The 23,497-nt window shown below is 37.9% G+C and overlaps 1 protein-coding gene across 2 annotated transcripts in view; it reads left to right on the plus strand.

Annotated features, from left to right (window-relative positions):
- Nucleotides 1-23,497, plus strand: part of LOC126412290 (armadillo repeat-containing protein 5-like) — a 227,696-nt gene that overhangs the window by 124,788 nt on the left and 79,411 nt on the right. For both annotated transcript variants that reach the window (XM_050081806.1, XM_050081816.1), the window contains 2 exons: nt 8,495-8,743; nt 15,237-15,450. In XM_050081806.1, coding sequence (XP_049937763.1) covers nt 8,495-8,743; nt 15,237-15,450 — 463 coding nt within the window. The remainder of the gene's footprint in view (nt 1-8,494; nt 8,744-15,236; nt 15,451-23,497) is intronic.

Raw genomic sequence — 23,497 nt, forward strand, 5'->3', positions numbered from 1 at the left:
TTCTTTGTGAAAAATTTCATTTTTTCATTACACTCTTTCTTTAACACTCTTTCATTAACTGTAGTCTGTTATGACATTCATTGGTGCCTCTTCTGCTAGAGCCATCTCACGACGCGGCCTGCAATGTAAGAACAGAACCAGAGTTGTTGTAGTACCTAGCTTGCGCTTGTATGTGATGGAGATGCTTAACATTTATAATGTCAGTTCTCTTGGACGCCTATGTGCTACTCACAACAATTTTGTAAGGCTTGCATATTATAGGCTTTAGTTTCACTGAAACCAGTAATATTGGAATAAAAAGAATTCCTGCAATCTTGGCTACCAGTTTATTGTTTTACAAGCATCTAGATTGCTCCCACATGAGCACAATGTGCTCCCTACAAAACAAAATATTCAGTCAATTTATGAACTGCAATCATTTTAATGTATCAAAAGACAAAGTTGAAAACAAAATGAACATTGCATTTTAATAATGAGAATTCCCTACCTTCAAATAAGAAAAAAGACAACAAAATTTCAGTTTAAAAGTTATGATTTAATTTCGGCCGTAACTGGGGGAAGTAGAGCATTCCTCATTCCTCGAGTGGGGGGGCTGCATGCATGTTCACTTTGAATATGTTACTTCTGAAAATTGTAGCAAGATTTTCCCCAGTAATGTGCAGAAAGAAGTGATTATGTCTCTTGACAAACTCTTCAAACCAATCTGACTGCTAAGACAAAATCAAGCTGACATTTTGACTGCCTTTGCAGCAGTGCTCTTTGGTTCGTTTGTACAGCAGTTTATTTGCCCTTTAGTGGGCTTTTGCAAATACGAGTGGCATTATAGTTGTTTTATAGTTTGGTAAAAATGAAGCCTAACACTCAAAAAGATTTTATTTAAATTTACACTGGTTGTAAAAGTTATGCACTTATGTTAATCAGACTGTATATGACATATTTCTTATGAGCTTATTAGAACAGAGAATCTCGCTCTTGCTCACACACACACACACACACACACACACACACACACACACACAAAAAAACCACTCACCACTAAAGGGATTCCAGCAGTATGTCACAAGCTATGACAGAATTTGTTGAAATGTTGTGTTGGGTATATCAAGGTGTTACTTCATACAGTGTCCATAACATTACCAGGAATATATGCTTTTGTGAACAACTTTTCACTAACAGATGAAATTATGATTTAGTGCACAAATATTATATTGTTCATTCATTCACACGTCATGTTTCATAAATTCCATGAAGGAGAGGAACTAGTCAAATTGTACATTAACAGACAGGAGCAACCACTGCAGGCTACTTCTGGAAAGTTTACTAACAGGAAATTATGACTGTTGTCAGTCTACTCAGACTGGTTATTATGAGAACTCCTTCAAGTTTGCTAAATGTATGTATATATTTTTTAGGATAAAAACAACTACATTGGATTGAAAAAGAAGGAGATGAAGCAGCAAGGCAGTGCTTCTCTTGTTAATTTGCTAAGCTACTATTTTTAAGTAATGCTCCAAAGTATTTACATAACTTTACATGGAATTTTATCAACTGTCTAAATACTAGCAAAGACAAGACCTGTTTAATGTGAACATTAGAATTACATGAAATTTACATCCCTGGATCCAAATATTCTGATAAATTGCAGGAAGACTGCTTAACACTTACTGAACTAGTCTCATGGGTAGCTGCAATTACCTGTGGACTAAAATAGGTGTTTTTTTTTGAAAGTTTTAACCCATTTGTACAAATATGTAGTTGGAATTGCAAAACATTTTTAGATAAATTGGACTTTCTACTTTATATACACATTTTGGTATTATTAGTGTTAAATCTGAATACACAGATGAAATCTCAATTTAACAGTAATTACCACAGAAAAAAAAAAATTGAAAAGGAGTTGAGTATTTAATACATAAGGAAACATGAACTTTCTGTTTAAATTTCTTTCACAGCCAATTTAAATCCAAAGATTCATAAGACACAACATCAAAGCAAACTTTACTGTTCATAATGGATGCAACGTGATACAAAGGGAAATGTGGAGAGATACATAGTCTAATATTACACTTACTGGAGTTATATGCTCAGATTCATGTCCGGATTTACCTGTAGGAGAATCTGTCATAACAACACAATTTGTGAAAATAATATGATAAAAATATGCAGCAAATAATAATAATAATAATAATAATAATAAAGCCTAGAATTACTCCTACTTTCAGATGATGTGTAGTCTGAATAGTCATCCAATATTTGGTTCTTCACAATTGTATGCTCATCAGTGACTTTTAAAATTATTTTCCCTATATGTTTCTCCCTTTTACTCCATGTTTTCAACACAAAATCAACAGAAAAGCATGCAAAATGCATGAAACAGAGAAAACTTAAACATCAGCTAGTTGCCTACAAAATAAGACACACAAAAAAGGCATAAAAAATGACTGACAGCAGAAACTACAAAGCTTGCAGATGTGATAGATGTTTGCAGGAGACTTAAATATACCCTAGACACTGTGGAAAATCAGTGTACTGGCATGAGGTAATATTATATTTGGGGCACATTCTCGTTTCCTGCAAGTGCCATAATTATGTCAGCTGCACACTAAGTGTTAATGAGGCATTCTCTCACTTTGTTTTTGAATATCCAGGGATTTTAAATTTCCTTGCAAAACTCCATACAGTCTGTATGGAAATTATTTTTATTTCTAGTATTGTGGCTGTGAATTAAACTGTTGATCCCAAATTCACTCTTATTATTTACCACATATAAGATTAAGGATTAGAGTGTGGACAGTTTAACTGGACAGTAGGATGCAGGCATAAGCAAACAAGAACTGTAAAAGCCGAACTGACATATTGCAATAGGGATCACCAATCCCAGTAGGATTAATGAGAGCCGTACTTGAACACTTTGATGGACCTAGAGTAGTCTCCTCACTTATTTCAGGATAAAAAAATGATCGGCACACAGCAAAAAGCAAAGTGGAGTACACCTGAAGCAGTAACCTGTAGGCCTAATTTTTACGGCTTGAAAATAATGAAAATTAATATAGTGTAAAGTGTTCAGCATTTAAGTGGGATGGGGGAGGGTTGAGGGGCATTACAAGTGTGGATGTTGCCGTAGGGTAGTCAGACAAAGAGTGGTACATATAGATTGCAGGTTAGAGTTCCACTGTAGTGGAGTATTGAATGAGGAACTCAACAAGTCTCTCCCTCTGCAACAAAAACACGAGAATCCCAGAACAGGAACCAAAGATTTATGTCTTTCAGGCTAAATTTGAACTAGATAGGTTTGAGGAGGAAAAAGACTGTGGGAACTGGAGTCTCATGCATAGTAAGTCTCATGCAGCTTATGGCACAGTAAGGCGCAGCTGACTTCTTGCAAAGAAATTATGTGTAAGTTGATAACAAAAGAGGTTATAAGAAAAGGGTCACATTAATAGCCATGGAAGAGATGAAGGCCAGATCGTAGGAACAGGGTACTTGGTCACAAGTATTGTGAAGCCAAGAGTTAGCTTTAGCTAGGTGACAGGGAATATAGAGAATTTGTGTAAGGATTTTGATAATTTGTGTAAGGAAAGAGAATCAGATGATCATAGCAAGTGGAGCAAAAATCAGCTTGGCTAAAGACAGAAATTAGAACTTTAGGGTTGACTTGGGTGGAATAGGAACAGAAACTTTACACTCAGGTGTGAGTTTTGTGAAAGCCCTACAGCATCATCACCAGCCCTGTGTTAACACTGCTTCAAGCCAAGTGAAGACAGCTGATTAGGCTGCTGCTGATTGAAAAGAAATCTCATATGAGTTCAGTACAGTTGGGAGATGGAGTTGTACTACACATGGCACATGAAGGAGAGGGGGAAATATAGTTTGGCTAAGCTTTTTGCAGAAAATTCTGAGTTCAAGTGTAATAAATTTCCGCGATACAGAAAAGACTGTATCCACAAATCATCATGGATTTAGAAAGCATCACTTGTGTGGAACTCAGCTTGTCATTTACTCACATCACATTCTGTGAACCACATGGAAGAAGGCCAACAGGCAGATTCCATATTTCTAGATTTCCAAAAAGTGGTTGACACAGTTACCTACTGCAGACTGCTGATGAAGATCTGAGCGTATGGATTAGGTTCCTACACGTGAGTGATCGAGGACCAGTATGTTTTCCTCGATGACGTGCATTCATCAGAAACATGGGTATCATCAGGACTGCCTATGGAAGGGTAACAGGACCACTCTTATTCTCTATTTACTTAAAGACCTGCTGAACAGAGAACAGCAATTTATGGCTGTCTACTACTGACACTGTGGTGTGTGGAAAGGTGTCATAATTGAGTAACATTAGGAGAATGTAGGATGACATGTGGAATTTCTAATTGGTGTGATGAATGCCCACTCAAAACGTAAAAAAAAAAGAAAGAGAAAAAAGTAAGTTAAAGCAGATGAATAGGAAGGACAATTCTGTGCATTTGAATACAGCATTAGAAGTGTGCTTCTTGCCACAGTTACACCTGTAAAATATCTAGGCATAATGTTGCAAATGCTCTGTCTGGTCACAGTGCACACTTACTTATGAGATAATGCCTTACAATATAGGTACTTGTAGTGGAAATCAATTAGAATAATTAATGGTTCCAGTACAGATATTTCTAAGAATAGTTTACAAGAGGGAAAATTATAATGAACCAAATGCTGACATAAAATTTAATGTATTCCATGAAAAATTCAAATCATTATTTGAAAAATTGCTTTCGTCATAAACTATTTAGAAAGACGATTAACCAACCATGTAAAAACCACAGATCACTGGAGGCATTAAAGTATCTTGAGAAAGGGAGGAGTGGTATCTATTGGCAAGATCCTGCAGTAGTTGCACATTATAAAAACCACTCAAAATTACTAAGATGATTTATTAAAAAATCAAGGAACATGCCAGTAATTCCAACATCTGACTAAAGGCATATGGAATGTAATAAAATGAGAGACAGGACAACAACCCACAGGATGGGGTAACATCACTATTAATTTAAGTGGGAGGTCTATACATGATCAGTCACAGGTAGCAGGTTTGTCTAATAATCATTTCTTAAACATAGTAGAAAATGTATGCACAAACATTTTCAGAGAAAAGCAGTTTGTTGAACAAGCGGCTTATATAAAATTCAATCATATGCATCTCTCATCCACTATTTCTTCTGCAATTAAGAAAATTATATATTCTCTGAAAAATAAAAGCTCAACTAGATCTAATAGGGTTTTCTACAGAGTAATAAAGATTTATTCCCATATAATAAGCACTGTCTTTTCTGTAATATGCAATGTATCACTAACTTAGGGTATTTCTCCAGAGAGATTGAAATAAGCCATTGTTAAACCTATTTACAAGAAATGTTATAGGAGAGATGTCAATAATTATGGACCCATTTCTTGATTCATATCATTTTCCAGAATTTTTGAGGTCAAGTTTTCTTGAAAAATGTACCATATGAGGAACAATAATGTTCTCAGTAAATCACAGTTTGGATTTTGAAGAGTTGCATAACTTGAAATGCCATTCAGACATTCACTCACCAGATTGTACAAGCACTAAATAACAAAATAAAACCAGTTGGTATTTTCTGTAACCCATATAAGGTATTTAACTGTGTGAACCACAGTATTCTCGTTGATAAACTGAGATTTTATGGAATTGATGGTGTAGCAGACCAGTGGATAATGTCATATCTCACTAAAAATGCAAAAAGTTTACTTAAGAAGTCAATGTAGGTAAGCAGGGCAGATTTTTCTTACTGGGGAGAAGGCTCAATCGTACATCCCCTGTTGTTTCTTGTATATGTAAATGATCTTCCATCTATCATACAACAAGCAGAATTACTTCTTTTTGGAGATGACACTAGTATCGGGATTAATTCAAACATACATACAGCAACAGAAGAAGTGATATATAATGTTTTTAAAAGCATTAGTGAATTGTTTTCTGCAAATGGTCACACACCCAATTTCAAAAAGAAACAAAGTATTTAGAGTGACACATCTAGAGTTACTACACGATGACAGATATTACTCATGAAGAGGAAATAATAACTTGTATGGAAACTTCAAAATTTTTAGATATCTATATTTAGAGAATTTAACTTGGAAAGAAACACAATTTTTAACTCCTAAAACAACTTATTTCAGCCACATTTGCACTTAGAATCATTGCAAAGCTCGGGGAGAGAGAAATCAGCAAGTTGACATATTTTGCATATTTTTATTCAATAACGTCATTTGGGATAATGTTCTTGGGTAACTCAACTTTAAGAAAGAAAGTGTTCATCGCTCAAAAAAGTGCTGTAAGAATAATGTGTGGTGCTCACTCATGATCATCTTGTAGACATCTGTTTAAGGTGTTAGGCATCTTGAGTAATGCTTCACAGTATATTTATTTCCTCATAAAGGTTGTTGTAAATAATCCACTGCATTTCAAAAGTAACAATGATGCACGTAAGTGCAATACCAGAAGAAGAAAATTACATCCATTACTCCACATTAAGGTTGTCTTTAGCACAAAAAGGGGGGGGGGGGTGCACAATGCTGTCACCAAATTTTTTTATTACTCACTCAATGATAGTTGTCTAACAGGCAGGAAAGTTAAATGTGAAAACAGACTGTAAAAGTTTCTCCCTGACAACTCCTGTTCCATAGAAGAATTTGTAGTTTTGCAATATGTAAAAGATGATTGGTAGGAATTATAAACTCAAAACATCACTTAAAAAATAGATGATCAGCATGTAGGTCTAATTTCATATGAAAGTGTTATCGGAATGTAAAATGACTTTTTCTACATCATTACAGTTAATCATACAAATGATCCACAGAACATAAAAAACTAATGAAGTAACAAAGTATTCAGTAATGGCTACCACAATTGATAGTTGAGGTTGACAGTGTCATGAAGGATGTGATATTGATCTGACCTCTGCTGGTATCTTACACAACCATAGTCCAAAATACTCCCCACTTAAAAGTGTTATATTAAAGTGTTTGCTCAATATAAGTTTTGTCATGTAAGTGTAAGAACCCAGTGGTCCCTGAAGAACCCTTTGGAATATGTTAGGTTATAAACCTCATAAGGTATTTTTACTGTATGCTTCTGTTGAAAGTAGCTAATGTACCGTTTAAAGAACTAGCTGTAATTTTAGCAAAGCAAAAAGTATTAACAAGCAAAAGCTTTGAATTTGAGTGAAACAGAGTGTGACTCCTCCAGAGAAGGCATCCACAGAGCTGTCAGTGTGTTAAACTGCAGTTTTTTGCCAAATAAATCTGCAGATTTTCACACTGTAAAGCTAGAGACAATCACCAAGCAATGAGACAAAAATTCTGTGAATCTGAAACTTGTGTTTTCTTCTGAATTGTACAAAGTTTAACGCTGCCACTGTGCAGACAGTCAGAATCTGTCTCCATAACTTCTACTAAACTTTTTGACATACTTAACTTGCAAATCCTATTCTGGTAACACCCAGTCCACACAATGTCCCTCATGTTGTCTCGCCCAGTCCTCGATATAGTCATACCCCGACTCTGTCTCCAAACACCATACACAAAGGTGTTTGCATTTATTGTTCTGTATCAGAAGTCATTTATAAAATTTATTTTCTTCATAAGTTACAATACTTCATTTAATTTTAAAGAAATTAGTAAAACTAAGTAGGAGCCTATTTGTTTCCAAAGGTTTTTCCTGCTCAATCCAGAAGGTTGGCCATTTGTCTCAAACTATAATAGTTCTTACTGATTATTTAAATTAACTATATCTACATCTTAAAATCAATCATTGTACTTCTAAGAAATGGGCATAAATCAGTTTCTTGATAGATACACAGTAATTAGCATTACTGTATTCTATGGTAATCTATAACTTCCTCTTGTGATTTATTGTTAGTTTACTCTAAAATCAGTTTCTAAAATATAATGGCAAACAAGTATTTTGAATGTTGTATATGATCAAACTTTTCACATATCATTCACTGCCTTGTGAAGCACATCATTGAATGAAGTCTTGAATATAGCTATGACTTTTTTTAATGAAATTTATTAATTTCCAATGTAAATATTAAAATGCATTCTTTACTTTTGTCTTGATGTGGTCATGTATTATAGAAAGGAAAGCAATCCTGTTTTGAACAATCTATATAATATTTTCTGAGTTGAACAATGTTTGCAGCTGTTAAATACTATCAGTAGTGAGGTGAAGGTATCATGTCTTTATATTGATAGGGCATTGATTATCTGGCAGCCACTGGGTATGCTCCTGGGTTGCAAACTTTTGGGGATGCCATCAAAAGCTCTGGTTCAACACATGCTTTGTCATTCTTAGTGCTGGCTCATATGCTCAGGGTTTCTGGCAAGCGATACTGATGTTTGTTACTACTTATTGTGATCTGAAACATTTCTCTGTTGTATGTCTGTTATTCTTATGAAATAGAAAGTACTTGCTTTTTTCTTTTTTTAACAGAAACAGGAAATGCTTCTTGCCATTAGTCCAGCAAGGATTTGTGCTTTCTGTTCACTGCCGATGCATGTTGCCCCGACATAAAGACTGTGAGAAATGTTCAGGAGTTGAAGCATTTGGTGCCACAATATTGCAACAAATATCTGTACAGGCTGAATCATCATTTGGGACTGGTGAAATGGAACATGTTCTACATTGTGGAGAAAAGGAAGTTCGTGCAGTTCTTGCACTGAGCATACCTCACATTATCAAGTGAGATATCAAATTCTACTTGAACGTTTTGCAGTATTCTATTAGTTTTAAGTAAATTACATGATAGTTACATACCAGTTAATTATTTGATAGTTATGTAGCAGAGATTCATGTGTCTCCAGGCCTTTTCCATGTGTACAAACACACGTTAATAAATCATAAATGATTTATGAATGTGTGTTTATTATTACTAACTGCAATTTATTGTAGAACTCAATTAGTCTTTCTCCTGTCTTATTCCTACTACCAAGCCTATATTCTTCTGTAGTTCTGTCTTCTATTCTTTCCCCTCCTACTGCATCACAGTCGCCCATGATTATTAGATTTTCATCTCTCTTTACCTACTGAACTCCACAATTCAGAGATTCTATAATTTTCATGTCAATATAAGGTAAACATGTTTGTATGTTATTCAGTAGTGTGTGGGCAAGTCTACCCCACAATTAACCATAAACTATAACAGAAAAATACTGTGAGATGAATAGCAGTTGAAACAAATATGTCAAGTTTCAGGAGGTTGTCTGTTAGCTGCTTCAGCATATAATTTATTTCCATTGGAGTGTATTTTAACATATCATTTCCTGTCCATGCCTGTGTGTTTATTCTTTTTGCAATTGTGTATACTTGAACTGGTTTCCAGTATCAGTGTGGTGGACATTTTTGTTCATCCTGGTGATGATGAGCAGTTGTTTCCTAAATTGGTTGTGGCCTGGACCAACTAGGCTGTTTTTGAGGATGAGTAATTTTCTCATTACAGTGTTTTGCAGCACCTGGGGGAAATAAACACCTGAAGGTCCTGGCAGAAAGTACAACCTTATAGACAAATTCTAATAGCAGGTGCAAGAAATGCCTAATTCTGTTACTTTGGCTGATTAGCTGAAAGGAAAAATGTTAAAATCATTTTGTGAAGTAGTTTAGAGTTAGCGTAATCGGAGTGTCAGCTAGCAGCCCTTCTAGGATGAACTCGTGTGCCCACTGGGGAAGATATAATGTTTTCTTAGTGTATTTCTGAAGTCAGGAGTAGGTGATCCTTTGTGATAACTGAAGTTATTTCTTGCAATACAAAAAACTGAGGAACTGCATGTACATTCCTGTGTGTCGGCATGTATTTCTGGCCAAGTCATTACTGGTTTTCTGGGTGACTGTTGACTTTTGGTGATTGTGCATATGCTCTGTGTGCAGATACCTCACATTAAATTGTGGAGCCAAATAGCTGGATGAAGATGTTTAGTGAATGAGATGGAATTTAGTGAGGTTAAATTGAAGGCAATAACTTATCTCTATTTCAGTTAACTTTGAGTTCAGCAGTCTTATCTGACTTTTTCTTTAGTGATTTGACCTGTATTCATGCTACTGTCAGAAATGTATGAATTGTTAGCAGTGTACATATTCCATTCCAGTGATGGAGTGTCAAAATCTTCCAGAGAATAGTCAGATTGCTAAGTGGTTTTAGTATTGACTTTGGAGTAGTGAAAAGTTTGAATCATGCCTCATGGGTCAAAGCAAGGGTGACAAACCTTATTTAGACTGATTTAATTGATGAAGTAGTGTAGATAAATAATCAAGGTCCTCCAATAAAAGTTTGTGATTAAATCTGCAGAACAATGTTGTGCAATTTCTCACATGCACAGCTCATTGGTAAGAGGGCATGAAAACTGGCAGTGGCCACAAGAGTGAATTTATTCAATGTCACAGAAGCCATGAGTCATGGATGAACAGAATATTTCAGTATGTGACCCAAATTTGACAGTTTGGATAGCAAAACCATAATGATGTTATGTGAGGAAAGGGCTCTAGCCTGGATTTAGATCTTAGAAGAATGTTGTGACCAGTGACATAACCACAAATAGCTCCTCTAATCTTGATGAAGAAGGTGGAGATCACTACAGCATTTGATCATAAGACAAAACTTCATGCAGCTGCTGACTGGAAAGTCAGTAAGGGACGAATAGGGTAATGTGTGATATGAATAATGGCACTACTAGTTGCAGATTTTTAAGTGGCTTTGGGTTAGCACAGCATATTTTCCTGTAATTAGTGGTAAACAGAAAAGTATGTCCAGCATCAATAAGGTGAAGGTAAGAGGCAAACTCTGTGGTGCTCAATTTGCAAACAGGCTTCAAGCCTGACTGCAGGTAGAGTGCAGCCTTTGGTTCATTGTGACACTAGGAGGAGGAAGATGATGAATCATCACCCTGACCCTCTTTTATCCCCAGGAAAGGTCTCTGGTACGCTATGTGATAGCAGACTGACATGGGGCTATCTTGGAGGGATTGAAATGAAGCAAATTCCCCATTCCTACCAGGCTTGAACCCAGGACTGCCAGAGTCTAGCATTCTACATGCTAGACCACCACAGTCACCCTGAATGAGTGAAAGCTGCAGAATTTTAGGTGACATTTTTGTAGCTAATTTGTTAATGCAGGATTTTTAAGATGACGCTCAGTGGCATGAAGTCAGCATTTTGTATGATGGCACATAACTAAATGAAAATAAAATAAATTTAGCTTCAGCAGGAAAACAAAAAGTATGAAAGTATCACACTAACCCTTTAAGGGGCCACATTACAATTAAGACAAAGATGCTTATCATTTAGTACTTGCATTCATGACTGTCGAGATGTGAAAACGTATCTGATCTGTGCCAAAATTCCAATACCTCCTCATTCTTAACGTACATATTGTGCTGTTACTGCCTGACTCCACTGATCTCTCTAACTTCTGCTTCTCCATTCTGGCCCACCTATTTCCCATTTTGCTGCACCATGTTGCCAGTTCCACATTACTTTTGCTGTCTGCAAGCAAGGAAAAAAAAAGCTGATCAGGTGTTTAAATAATTACAATAATGGATTGCCACAAGTAATATCGGCAATAATGGCTTGTTATCTTTATCTGTTGTAACAGTTTATAAACCTGCTTCAGTCAATACGTTGTGATATAAGTGATGGAAGAAATATTGCCTGCACAAATACACAAATATTAGTTGACACATATCATATTTCACTGAGTTTGATCTTCCACAGTGCTACAGGAGGCATCTATTTTTGTGAGAAAAAGTTATTTATGTCACGGTTTTCATACTGAACCAGAATGTTTAGCTTGTGAATGAAATTAAATTTCAGAATTTGTACTGTAACAGCTGCAGATGCATGGTACAGTGGTAACAGGGTGCACCTTTTCTTTTTTTAATGGTTTCTGCATGACACGGTGGAAAATTTCATGATTATGATTTGCAGGCTTACTTCTATCACTTATGTAGTGTAGTATAACATTTGAAATCTGATTAGTTGAATAAACGATAAAGTGAAGTCACATTGGGGGAGTGGGGGAGGGGGAGGAGAAAGAAAGAAAACTGGGGGGGGGGGGGGGGGGGGAGTGAAAAACATTTGGAATTATATCAGAATTCAACTCCTGTTGCTTACTAACTGCTTTGATGCTATTTGTTGCTTATTAACTTTTTGGAGGCCTCTCTGTTATTCTGTGAAGTGCACAGTCTCTGAATGTTTTCCGAGTCTGAGGGATGAGATTGCCATATTTAATATGAAACCTCCTCCTGGTTTAATAGGTTTTCTGGCATCTTTATTTTGTTAGACTGCTGAATTATATTGTCCAGAAACTTAGCATTTGCTCCACAATAGTGGGCTCATTGTGTTTCATTTTCTGTTATACTTGAGACAGTGGTTGTCAATAGCTGATTTGCTGATTGTTTTAGTTATGAACTTGTTGATATTCCTTCATGTCTCCTTGAAGTTCTAACTGTGTATCCTTCCTATGTAAGACATGTCGCCACTGTCTAGGAGCCCTAGATTGTCTTTAATATTACAAGGATAAAATATAAATACTGTATGGGTATAGGAGATCATTCACCAAAAAGCAGAAATGTTGAGTCATCGATATGCACACACAAAAGAGAAAGAGAATTTGTTAGCTTTCAGATTATATCCTTTCTTGAGCTGGAGGACGCGCACGCACGCACGCACACACACACACACACACACACACACACACACACACACACACACTTATACATGTTTCCAAAAAACCCAAAAATCCTGGCCACTCCATTGTAGCTGGCTATTCTGCTCCCACTGAAAGAATGTTTGCTCTGGTTGACCAACACTTCCAACCAGTTGCTTGACACCTGGCCTTCCACATGACAAATACTTCCACTTCCTATACAGACTCTCTGCCAACCCCTCCCCTTTACCTCTTGGACCCCTACTCATCAATGTTGATGCCACCTCCTTGTACACCAACATCCTTCGTGCCCATGGCCTTGCTGTGATCAAACACTACTTCTGCCAATGTCCTTTGGATACCTAACCCACAGTGTTATTCCTCATGCACCTTACCAAATATATCCTGACACACAAGTTCTTATCCTTTGAACGGAAGGTATACCAACAAATATGTGGCACAGCCATGGGCACCCACGTGCCAGCCTTGTTTATGGATCATCTAGAGGAAACTTTCTTGTTCTCCCAAAACTCCGAGCACCTAGTCTGGATCTCATTCACCTATGATAACTTTATGATCTGACTCAGAGCCAAGACACCCTATTCTCATTCCTTCACAACCTCAACACCTTCTCTCCTATCCACTTCACCTTGTCCTCATCAACCCAGTCTACCACCTCCTCGAACATTGACCTCCACGCATATGATGGCTTTATCCACAACTCTGTCCACATTAAACCCACTAATTACCAATAGTTACATGTGCTTTGACAGCTGCCATCCTTACTACATTAAAAATCCCTCCCATACAGCCTGGCCATCTGTGGATGATGTATCTGCAGCAAGGAGAATTATCTTGCGCAGTATGCTGAAGGTATCACTAAGGCTTTCACAGATAGGTGCTACCCAGCGAAACCTATTCCTAAAATAGAATTGATCCTCACATACACCACCAATCCTCCCATGATACCCAAGAATTAGCTACAAAGGAGTGGCCCACTCAACATCTAAGTCACCCTTGACTTGGATAACTCAACTGCATCTTTTGCCATGCCATAAAATGAGAGCCATCCTACTCAAGATCCATCCTTGTCCATACCTATGCCATTCCCACTCCCGTCCCCTTGCCACAGGGATTATATCGCCGTGGAAGACCCTAGTACAAGACCTGTGCAACCCTCCCACCCAGCACATCGTGCTCCAGTCCTGTCACAGGCTTATCTTGCCCCATTAGAGGCTGGGCCACCTGTGAAAGCAGCCATGTCACATACCAACTCTGCTGCAAACACTGCGCAGCTTTTTATGTCAGTATGACTACCAACCAGCTGTCCACCAGGATGAATGGCCACCATGAAACTGGTGCCAAGGACAAAGTTGACCACCTCATGGCAGAACATGTGGCTGACCGTAACATGCTCGGTTTCCATGGCTGCTTCACAGTTTGGGCCATCTGGATCTTTCCCTCCACCAGAAGCTTCTCTGAGCTATGTAGATCCTTGCAACACATAAATTGCTCCCGTAATTAACCTGGGATCGATCTCTGACAACCCTCTGCCCCACACCTTCAACCCAACAGTTTTCACCTCTTTCGTTCTGTCATCCCCTGGCTGTGACACTCGTGCATCATATGCCCAGTTCATGCACCTATCACCCCTCCCTCCTGCATTCCTAGCTGGAAAACTATTTGTCTCTGTCTAAGCCACCAGCCACCCATCGTCAAAGGTTTTCTTTTCTATTTTGTGAGTTCCTGTTGATGACTCAGTGCTTTGCGTATCAGTGAGTGGTCTCCTTTACTCTGAACATATTTAAATTCTACCACAACTTTCCCACTGAAGAATAAAATATCTTTTTTGTAATGTTAAAAATGATTGAGATCATTGAAAGTTGCTTGTGTACCTTATTCCATGCAAATGTGGCATGTCTTATGTGGTGCAGAGTATTGGATCAGATAGTCAGCAAAGTGTCATGCAGAAAAATATAATAAACAGTTTATCTGTACACCAAAAAGTACACCTCTAATAGGCTGTACTGAGAAAGCTGGAGAGATATCGTTGGCTCAGAAGGAAATTAGAATTTAATGAAAGAGAAGGAACATTGTCACTGGATTACTGTGGATAAGCCACTACAATTTATTAAGTTAGATTATAAGTTTTTAGATGTTGCTGTCAGTGTTTAAGATAGTATATGAAATCTGCACAGTGTTCACAGTATTGTTGTGTGTATGGGCATAGTTTTTCATTATAGCTGACACAATTGTCTTGAGAGATTCAGGAACTGTATCGATATTTTAGATAATACTCATTTAACATTCCATCTCAGTTGCACATTTTTAATCATATTGCATATTTTGATCACTGTGGATTACCCTCAGAACTAAAATAAAGTATAACTAAGTAGCTGCATCAACTACCCATCTTGTCCATTCAGAACCACATATCGTAGTACTAGATGTACAACTGATATGAAACAATAAATGAGAATTATCTTAAGCATAGTTTTTATGTAGACTCGTTACTGATGTTCTTTCCTTCTGTAATAGGAATACATCAAAGCTGCGTAAGTTGTTACTTGGATGCCATGCACTGGATATTATTCTATCAATTTTGGACAGTCAAGATATGGAAAAATGTTTGAAATATGCTCCCCACAGCCTCCATGCTCTCTGCCTTTCACTCAGTATCAGCAATCCTGCTGAAAAGAGACATTTCAAGGAAGCATTAACTGAATTTAGTCGCTCAGTTAATGATTGTTCGGTAAGTACAAAAAGAAACCCTCCGTGTATCACTGTGTAGTGTTATATTTTGTCATCATAATGTCAGTAATTTATACTAAAGACAGCACTTTTATACTACACAACTTAAAAATAAACTTCAGTATAAAATAAAAGGTAACATAGCATAACCCACAGTCAATTGAAAACAAAATGATATTTAAAAAATTGAAAATTTGTTTTAATATATACACTTGTACAAATTTCTATAGATGCCCTTCTCTGTGTGTCTTCTGTGCTATGCGTGCGCATGCACACACTCTCTCTCTCTCCCTCTCTCTCTCTCTCTCTCTCTCTCACCCACACACACACCTTAGAGCTACATTGTGCCAGCTGGATTGCTGTTTGACATGTAAACTGGGGTGAATGATTGTCAAGTCAAGTGAGTGAGGGGAGAAAGGAGTCATGGAATGGGAGGGAGGGCTGTGGAAAGGTGGCTGACTGCTTAGAGAGAGAGAGAGAGAGAGAGAGAGAGAGAGAGAGAGAGAGAGAGAGAGAGAGGAGGGGGGGGGGGGGAAGCAGATGCTTCAGATAGGAATGTGACACACAGGGGAGGAGGGTGGATTGGTAGGCCATGGCAGAACAGAGGAAAGAGAGGCTATGGGTGCAGGGGGTAAGTTGAGATTGAGGCTGAGATCAGGTTTTCAGGAATTAAGAGTTTGTTGCTAGGATAACTGCCATCCACATAGCACAGAGAACTGGTGCTCTGGGGAAGGACTCAGATGGCAAGGGGTGGTGAGCACATTGTGCTTAGCAGCATGCTCTGGCACTGACAAGGGAACCTCCCCATCGCACCCCCCTCAGATTTAGTTATAAGTTGGCACAGTGGATAGGCCTTGAAAAACTGAACACAGATCAATCGATAAAACAGGAAGAAGTTTTGTCGAACTATGAAAAAAATAAGCAAAATATGGAAATTGAGTAGTCGATGTGTAACATAAGACGCATGAAGGACAATATGTTCTGAGGAGCGCCGTGGTCTCGTGGTTAGCGTAAACAACTGCGGTACGAGAGGACCTCGGTTCAAGTCTTCCCTCGAGTAAAAACTTTACCTTTTTTATTTTCTAGCAATTGACGTGTGTCATTTATCAAAGTTCAGGCACTCACACAATCAACTTCGCTCTCGAAAATTCCAGGACATGTTCAGATTTGCTTGGACATATGCAGGATTTGACGGTCTACACACGGAAAAAATGGGAAACGTTAAAATCATATGTTTTGACAGAGCACAGGAAAAACTGTGTACTGTGAAACTGTTGCATTCGTTTGTTGCAGTTTATGTGACAAACTCTTATGTTTTCATCACTTTTTTGGGAGTTATTCTCACATCCACAAGAAAACCTAAATTGGGCAAGGTAGAAGATCTTTTTACCCATTCGCCAAGTGTACAAGTTAGGTGGGTCGACAACATATTTTTGTCATGTGATGCACATGCCGTCACCAGTGTCGTATAGAATATATCAGACGTGTTTTCCTGTGGAGGAATCGGTTGACCTACGACCTTGCGATCAAATGTTTTCGGTTCCCATTGGAGAGGAACGTACTTTCGTCTACTAATCGCACGGTTTTGCGGTGCGGTCGCAAAACACAGACACTGAACTTATTACAGTGAACAGAGACATCAATGAACGAACTGACAGATCATAACTTTGCGAAAATAAATAAAGTAAAATTTTCAACCGAGGGAAGACTTGAACCAAGGACATCTCGTTCCGCAGTTGTTCACGCTAACCACGGGACCACCGCGCTCCTGCGCTGACACTCTGCTTGATATTGCTTATCTTGCACATGGACTACTCAGTTTGTATATTTTTCTTATTTTTTCCATAGTTCCACACAACTTCTTCCCATTTTCTCGATTGATCTGTGTTCAGTTTTTCAAGGCCTGCCCACTGTGCCAACTTATAACTAAATCTGAGGGGGGTGCAATGGGGAGGTTCCCTTGTGAGTGTTCAACTCTGGTCTTTGCCATATTTTGGCGATGGCTGTTGATTTCAGTGGACAGTTGGTTGGTAGTCATGCTCACATAAAATGCTGTGCAGAAATTTCAACAGAACTGACATGTGACATAGCTGCTTTCACAGGTGGCTCAACCTCTGAAGATATTGGATAAGAGTGTGGTCCAAGTGTAGTAGGGTATGTTGCATGAGTGAATCAGACAGGTCTTGTACTTGGGAGTGGGTGTGGCGTAGGGTTAGATCAGAATCTAGTGTAGATTGGAGGTTGGGTGGGCACCAGAACCATATGTTCCTCATTTCCACGTGGGATGATAGATTGTTGAAGCCCTGGCAAAGGATATGATTAAGTTGTTTCAGTCTGGGATGATATTGGGTGATACGGTGCTACTTTGCAGCTGGTTCTCAGAGTTAGTGGGACTCGCACTCGAGAGGGCAACAGTTCAATCCCACGTCCGGCCATCCTGATTTAGGTTTTTCATGATTTCCCTAAATCGCTCCAGGCAAATGCCGGGATGGTTCCTTTGAAAGGGCACGGCCGACTTCCATCCCCGTCCTTCCCTAATCCGATGAGACTGATGACCTCACTGTCTGGTTTCCTCCCCCAAATAACCCAACCCCAGAGTTAGTGGGTGGATTAGGTGCAGAAAGTCTGTTTGATACCTAGGTTTGGAGGATAGTGCCCATCTGTGAAGGTCTCAGTCAGATCTTCAGCATACTAGGAAAGGAAATTTTTGCCACCACAGATGCACTACCCAGATTAATTAGTTGTGTATTTATGCTGAACTAAATTTTGGTTCTGTGTCCTACTGCTGTCATTTAGTTCATGCAGTGGGCATAGAACTTCACTAATCATATAACGTTAATGTGTATTTGTTAAACTTTTGTTTGTACTCTCACCTTCTGTTTAGTGAGCCCATAACTGTTTTATAAATATCATTTATTGATGGGTTAACTATCCATCATTCATTGTCACTTTCACCTGTACATTTCTCCACAGCACACACACTCTCACCTTCACTATTAATGACATCTGTATTGTTAATTTCCATTCATGCTCCTCCTCCACTCTACTTATTGCACATGCACACATTTCTCATCATTGGCATTTACACTGTCACTCATTGCCTCTCCTTTATAAGCCTCTCTCACTCCTGTGTATTTGTCAGCATTGTTAATAACAGCACTAACCTTCTTTAGTTCATTCTTGAATATGTCGTTTGATTCAAGGTCCAGTAATATAAAGATCACAATATTCCTAATCAACAATGAAATTTCATCCTGAATGAGTTAATGCCGTCCAACTTCAAGAGCGCATCTGAAACCGTGTACTCACTTCCACACCAAACTAATGGCCCCATTCATATTACCTGCAAACATTGGTGATATGGTCTGTGACTTTTCAGAAAATAAACAGTGCCTCTACTAATTAGTAATTTCTCTGTGGAAATATGAGCTACTATGTTCAGTCTTATTCCATGCATCACCTTTCACAGGTCTTCTTACATCAGATCGCTAGATCTGAATACCAGATTTATTATTTAATCATATCAAAAGAAAAATTAACCAGAGAAAACAATAAAATTATAAGACAGATTTGATAGCTAGTACTTTGCCCAGTAGGAGAAATTTTTAGTACTACTAGTAGATTCATTTAGAAATCACAACACTATCATAGCATTGAGAACTAATAATTCTTGTCTCAGGGAGAAGAGAGGGACAGGTTGGGGAAGTTTAAAAAGGGAGGGAGACTTCATTCAGGCCACAACAAAGTTATATACAGGAGGATAACATTGTCAGCTGCTTCGTTAGTTTCATGTTCCATGGATCATTTTGCACAATAAATCATAGTGATGCGGAACGAGTCATTTTACATTATTGTCAGATCAACACAGCATAAGAATTGCGAATATGTTCCTGTGTATTTAAAAGATTTTGACTGACAAGTGGGGTACCAACTGCCTCATTCTACCTTCCTCCGCACCTTTAAAAATTTTCCCAAAACTTTTTGCCTGTGAACATATTCATACTTTTTTTAACATAACACATCTCAGACTCCAACATAGCTGTAACTTGCTCACACCCAGCAGTCTATCATTGTAAGTCACTCATACCCATCCGCTCCCAGTTGCCCTTCTTCACTCACTCATTCAGCTCAACTCATTGTCATTATCTCTTTGCGTCTCTATGTCACTTTCACTTTTGTCATAGCCACAATCCCCGTCACTCTGCACTCTGTCCTACTACCACAATATCCTCTCACTGTCACTGTCTCCTTCTTGCTTTCTCTCACTGCTAATATCTCATCCTTCCTTCCTCCTGCTGTTGTGTCTTCTCAATGTCACAATTTCTCTCTTCCTCATTGTTATTGCCATATACACTATCTCTCATTGTCACTTGCTATCACCCAGTTCCACTTTCTCTTCATTCCGCCCCCCCCCCCCCCCCCAACCCCTATACGGCACTGTCTCTTTCACTCTATTCCCAACACTGTTCTGTCACTATCAAGTATGTTCCACTGCCACTGTGTCCATTTCTTTCTCTCACACTGCCGTTGTCTCCTTCGCTCTTTCTATGTCACAACCGCTGTCTACTATCTTCCAATACTTATTACTTTTCTGTCTCTTTCCCACTGCCACTGGCCTTTCTCACCATAAAAAAGTGTGAATGTATGTACATTAGAAAATTTTTGGGAAAATTTGTGAAGATGCTGAGGAAGGTAGAATGGGGCAGCTGGTACCCCACTTCTCAGTCACAGTCTTTTAAATAAACAGGAACATATTTTAATTTTTTGTGCTCGTATAGGAGCATTTTTCTGATGGTCCCCTTCTTTCCCCCCTGCAGCAGGGCATGCAACTCATATAAAAAGAAATGTATTGGTCAGTAAAATTTAGATAAATTGAAATAATGCAAAACTAATTTTACACCTCAGACTGCATTTTATATGCAAATATTTTTGCATGTGCTTCAGTACAATGTGGGGTTCCCAGATGATTTCGGAGACACTTTACAGCATATTTCTCCATGCTGTGTCACTTTATAAACTGTGTTTTCATCTCACACCAGTATTTTGTACGTACAAGTAGGATAACTTTAAATATCCGTATCTTGGACCCAGATGAAGATAGGAAGAAAATTTTCAAGATGGTTTGAGATCGATGTTTTAGAAATACATCATAAGAACTACAGCCATTTGCTATAAATAGCTGTCTCAGAATCCCTGGCTGAGTTTTGGTAACCAAAAAACAAATTTTTGGGGTGTTTCTCAATAGCGGATAAAGGTTTTTGAAAATGGAGAGATGGCTATTCTTCATAAATTTTGTAAATTGATGGTTGAGTGGGGGAAAAGAAAGGCAAGAGATGAGACTGTTGATGTCATCTGCATTGGGACTTTATGTGAAATCAGTAGTGATGAGTGAAAATGTCTGTCAGATTGGAATTCGAACAATGGACTACTGCTTACTAGGCATTTGCGCTAACCACTGTGTCAACTGGACACAATGTTTACTGACATTGAGTGGACTATCTTGGCATGCCTCTCGGCTGACCTACATTCCCACCTAGTGCCACCTATCTGCAGTCCTCATCCATGTCCTCCATGCTCGCTACTTTGAGATTCCTGCTGAGAGGTTTGCTGATGTAGTCCATGCATTTGTGATAAACAAAGTGTCTGGGTGTTGCAGTGGTTAATGCAACTGCCCTGTAACCAGGAGATCCTGGGACTGAATCCCAGTTGGGCATACGTTTTTCACTCGTTGCTGCTGAATCCGTGTAAAGCCCAAAGCAGCTAACATCAGTAGTCCCTTCGCTTCCTTTTCCTTTGTTCTCATCCACCTTCAATTTGCATATTATATTTAATAGCTGCAGATTTCGCTTGGCGTCTCTTCTTTCAGACATACCCAAAAGAACAGGCACCACACATTCGTATTCTAGATAAATGCCTGGAGAATATACTGTTAAAATTTGAGCAATTTGCTGTGGTTATTAATTACTTAGATTTCACCTCATACTACTGGATTTCACGTGCAGAAGTTGTGATTGTTAATTATTTATATTTCATCTCATACTACTGGATTTCATGTGCAGAAGTAGGGTAACTTTGAACATTTGTAACTTGGAGATGGATTAAGATATCAAGAAAATTTTCAAGGTTGCTTCAGATCAGAATCTTAGAAGTATATCATAAAGGTTGCTTGAGATCAGAATCTTAGGAATATATATCATAAAAATTTCAGCTGTTTGCTGTGCATAACCATCTTGGAATCCTCGGCTGGGTTTTAGTGTAATGGTGACGACGGAAAGATAGTAAAAAAAGCATTCTTGTGGTGTTTTCTGATTAACTGCCCATGCACTAATGTTGCTTCCATAAGTCCCATCAAGTCTGCTGTAAACCACAACAAATTCAGAAAGGACTAACTTATATTCTCGATTTTCTGATGCAGGAGGAAGTTTGTAATATTCATACTTTGACCCTTTACTGATGGATAGTGACTCTAAGACAATCCTTCTGTTGGATATTCAAATAATCCCTAGCCAAAGGGCTATCCTAAACATTTGACCTTACCTTTTTATGGTCAATAGAATCTGAGGCACTGGAAAATCCCATTTTTATGCTTGACAGTGTGGAACATATTAGATTTCGCATGCTGTCCCATGCGTACTGATTATTTTGTAAATATGGTACATGCTGGACGCTTCTAAGTTCTTTTGAATTTGGCTCTAAAGTTTTTGGGTGTCTGGGATGCCCACAGAGAAGGTATTTGTTTATACTTTATACCCACTGGAAAATTAGCAAATTCATAAAATCTTTGAGCAGTGATGCATATCAGAAAGACAAAGTGACAGGAATTGTTTCTGAATTAATGTATCAAAGTTCATTGAATGTATTGTATTTCCAAAATACGACAGCATATTGATATCAGTAATTAAATTTCCAACATGGGTGGATAAAGAGAGTAGGGCACTAATTGATAATGTTTTCTTAGATGAAGCTCAAAGCAGAAAAATAACTGCATACTCAGTAACAAGTCCTCTCTGATCATAATGCACAGTTAGTTAGGGTAAAGAAGATTGTTGCTAAAAGCACAGATACTCCTCTGTGGAAATCGGAATAATTAATGACACCAGGCCAAGAGATGATCTGGGATGAAATTTATGATGAACTAAATGCTGACATAAAATTTAATCTATTCCATGACAAATTCATATAATTATTTGAAAAATGTCTTCCTCATAAACTAATCAGAAAGGACATTAAACATCAATGTAAAGAAGAAGAAGAAGAGGAAGAAGAAGAATCACTAGAGGCCTGAAAGCCTCTTGTGAGTAGAAAAGCGAAATATTTCAGTTGGCAGCGAGAAGTAAAGATCCAGCACAAACTACTCAGACTTATTAAGAAAATTATTAAAAAATCATGGAATGTGTACATTATGTAATTCTGACAACAGACGTAAGCCTTTGCGGAAGGAAGTGAAATGAGAGACAAGACAGTAGGTGGAGGATAACATCACTACTGATTGAAATGGAAGGGTTATAAATGATCAGTAACAGGTAGCAGGCATATTTAATAATAATTTCTTAAATGTTTAGAAAATATGGAGAGAAGCAGTTAAGAGAAAAATTCAAAGCAGTATATTGAAAAAACAAATCTCATAAAACTGAATCAAATGGATATCTCACTCAGTTCTCTTTCTGAAATTAAGAAAATTATATATTATTTGAAATAAAAGCTTTTGTTTATTTGATGTTTCCAACAGTATATTAAAAATTTGCTCCCATATCATAATCTCTGTCTTTTCTGTAATATGTAATGTATAAACAACACAGGACATTTTTCCAGAGAGATTGAAATGCCATTATTAAACCTCTCTATAAGAAAGGTGGTAGGGGAAATGTCAATAATTAACAGCATATTTAACTACTGAGACCATTTTCCAAAATTTTTGTGATGTGTTCTAAAATAGTAGTCCACCTGAGTAACAACAATATCCTCAGTAAATCACAGTTTGGAGTTTGGATTTAAGAAGAATTGCTCAACTGATAAGGCCATTTACACATTCACTCATCAGAATTTAC

Source organism: Schistocerca serialis, chromosome 1 (genome assembly GCF_023864345.2).
Source record: "Schistocerca serialis cubense isolate TAMUIC-IGC-003099 chromosome 1, iqSchSeri2.2, whole genome shotgun sequence".
Lineage (NCBI taxonomy): Eukaryota > Metazoa > Arthropoda > Insecta > Orthoptera > Acrididae > Schistocerca > Schistocerca serialis.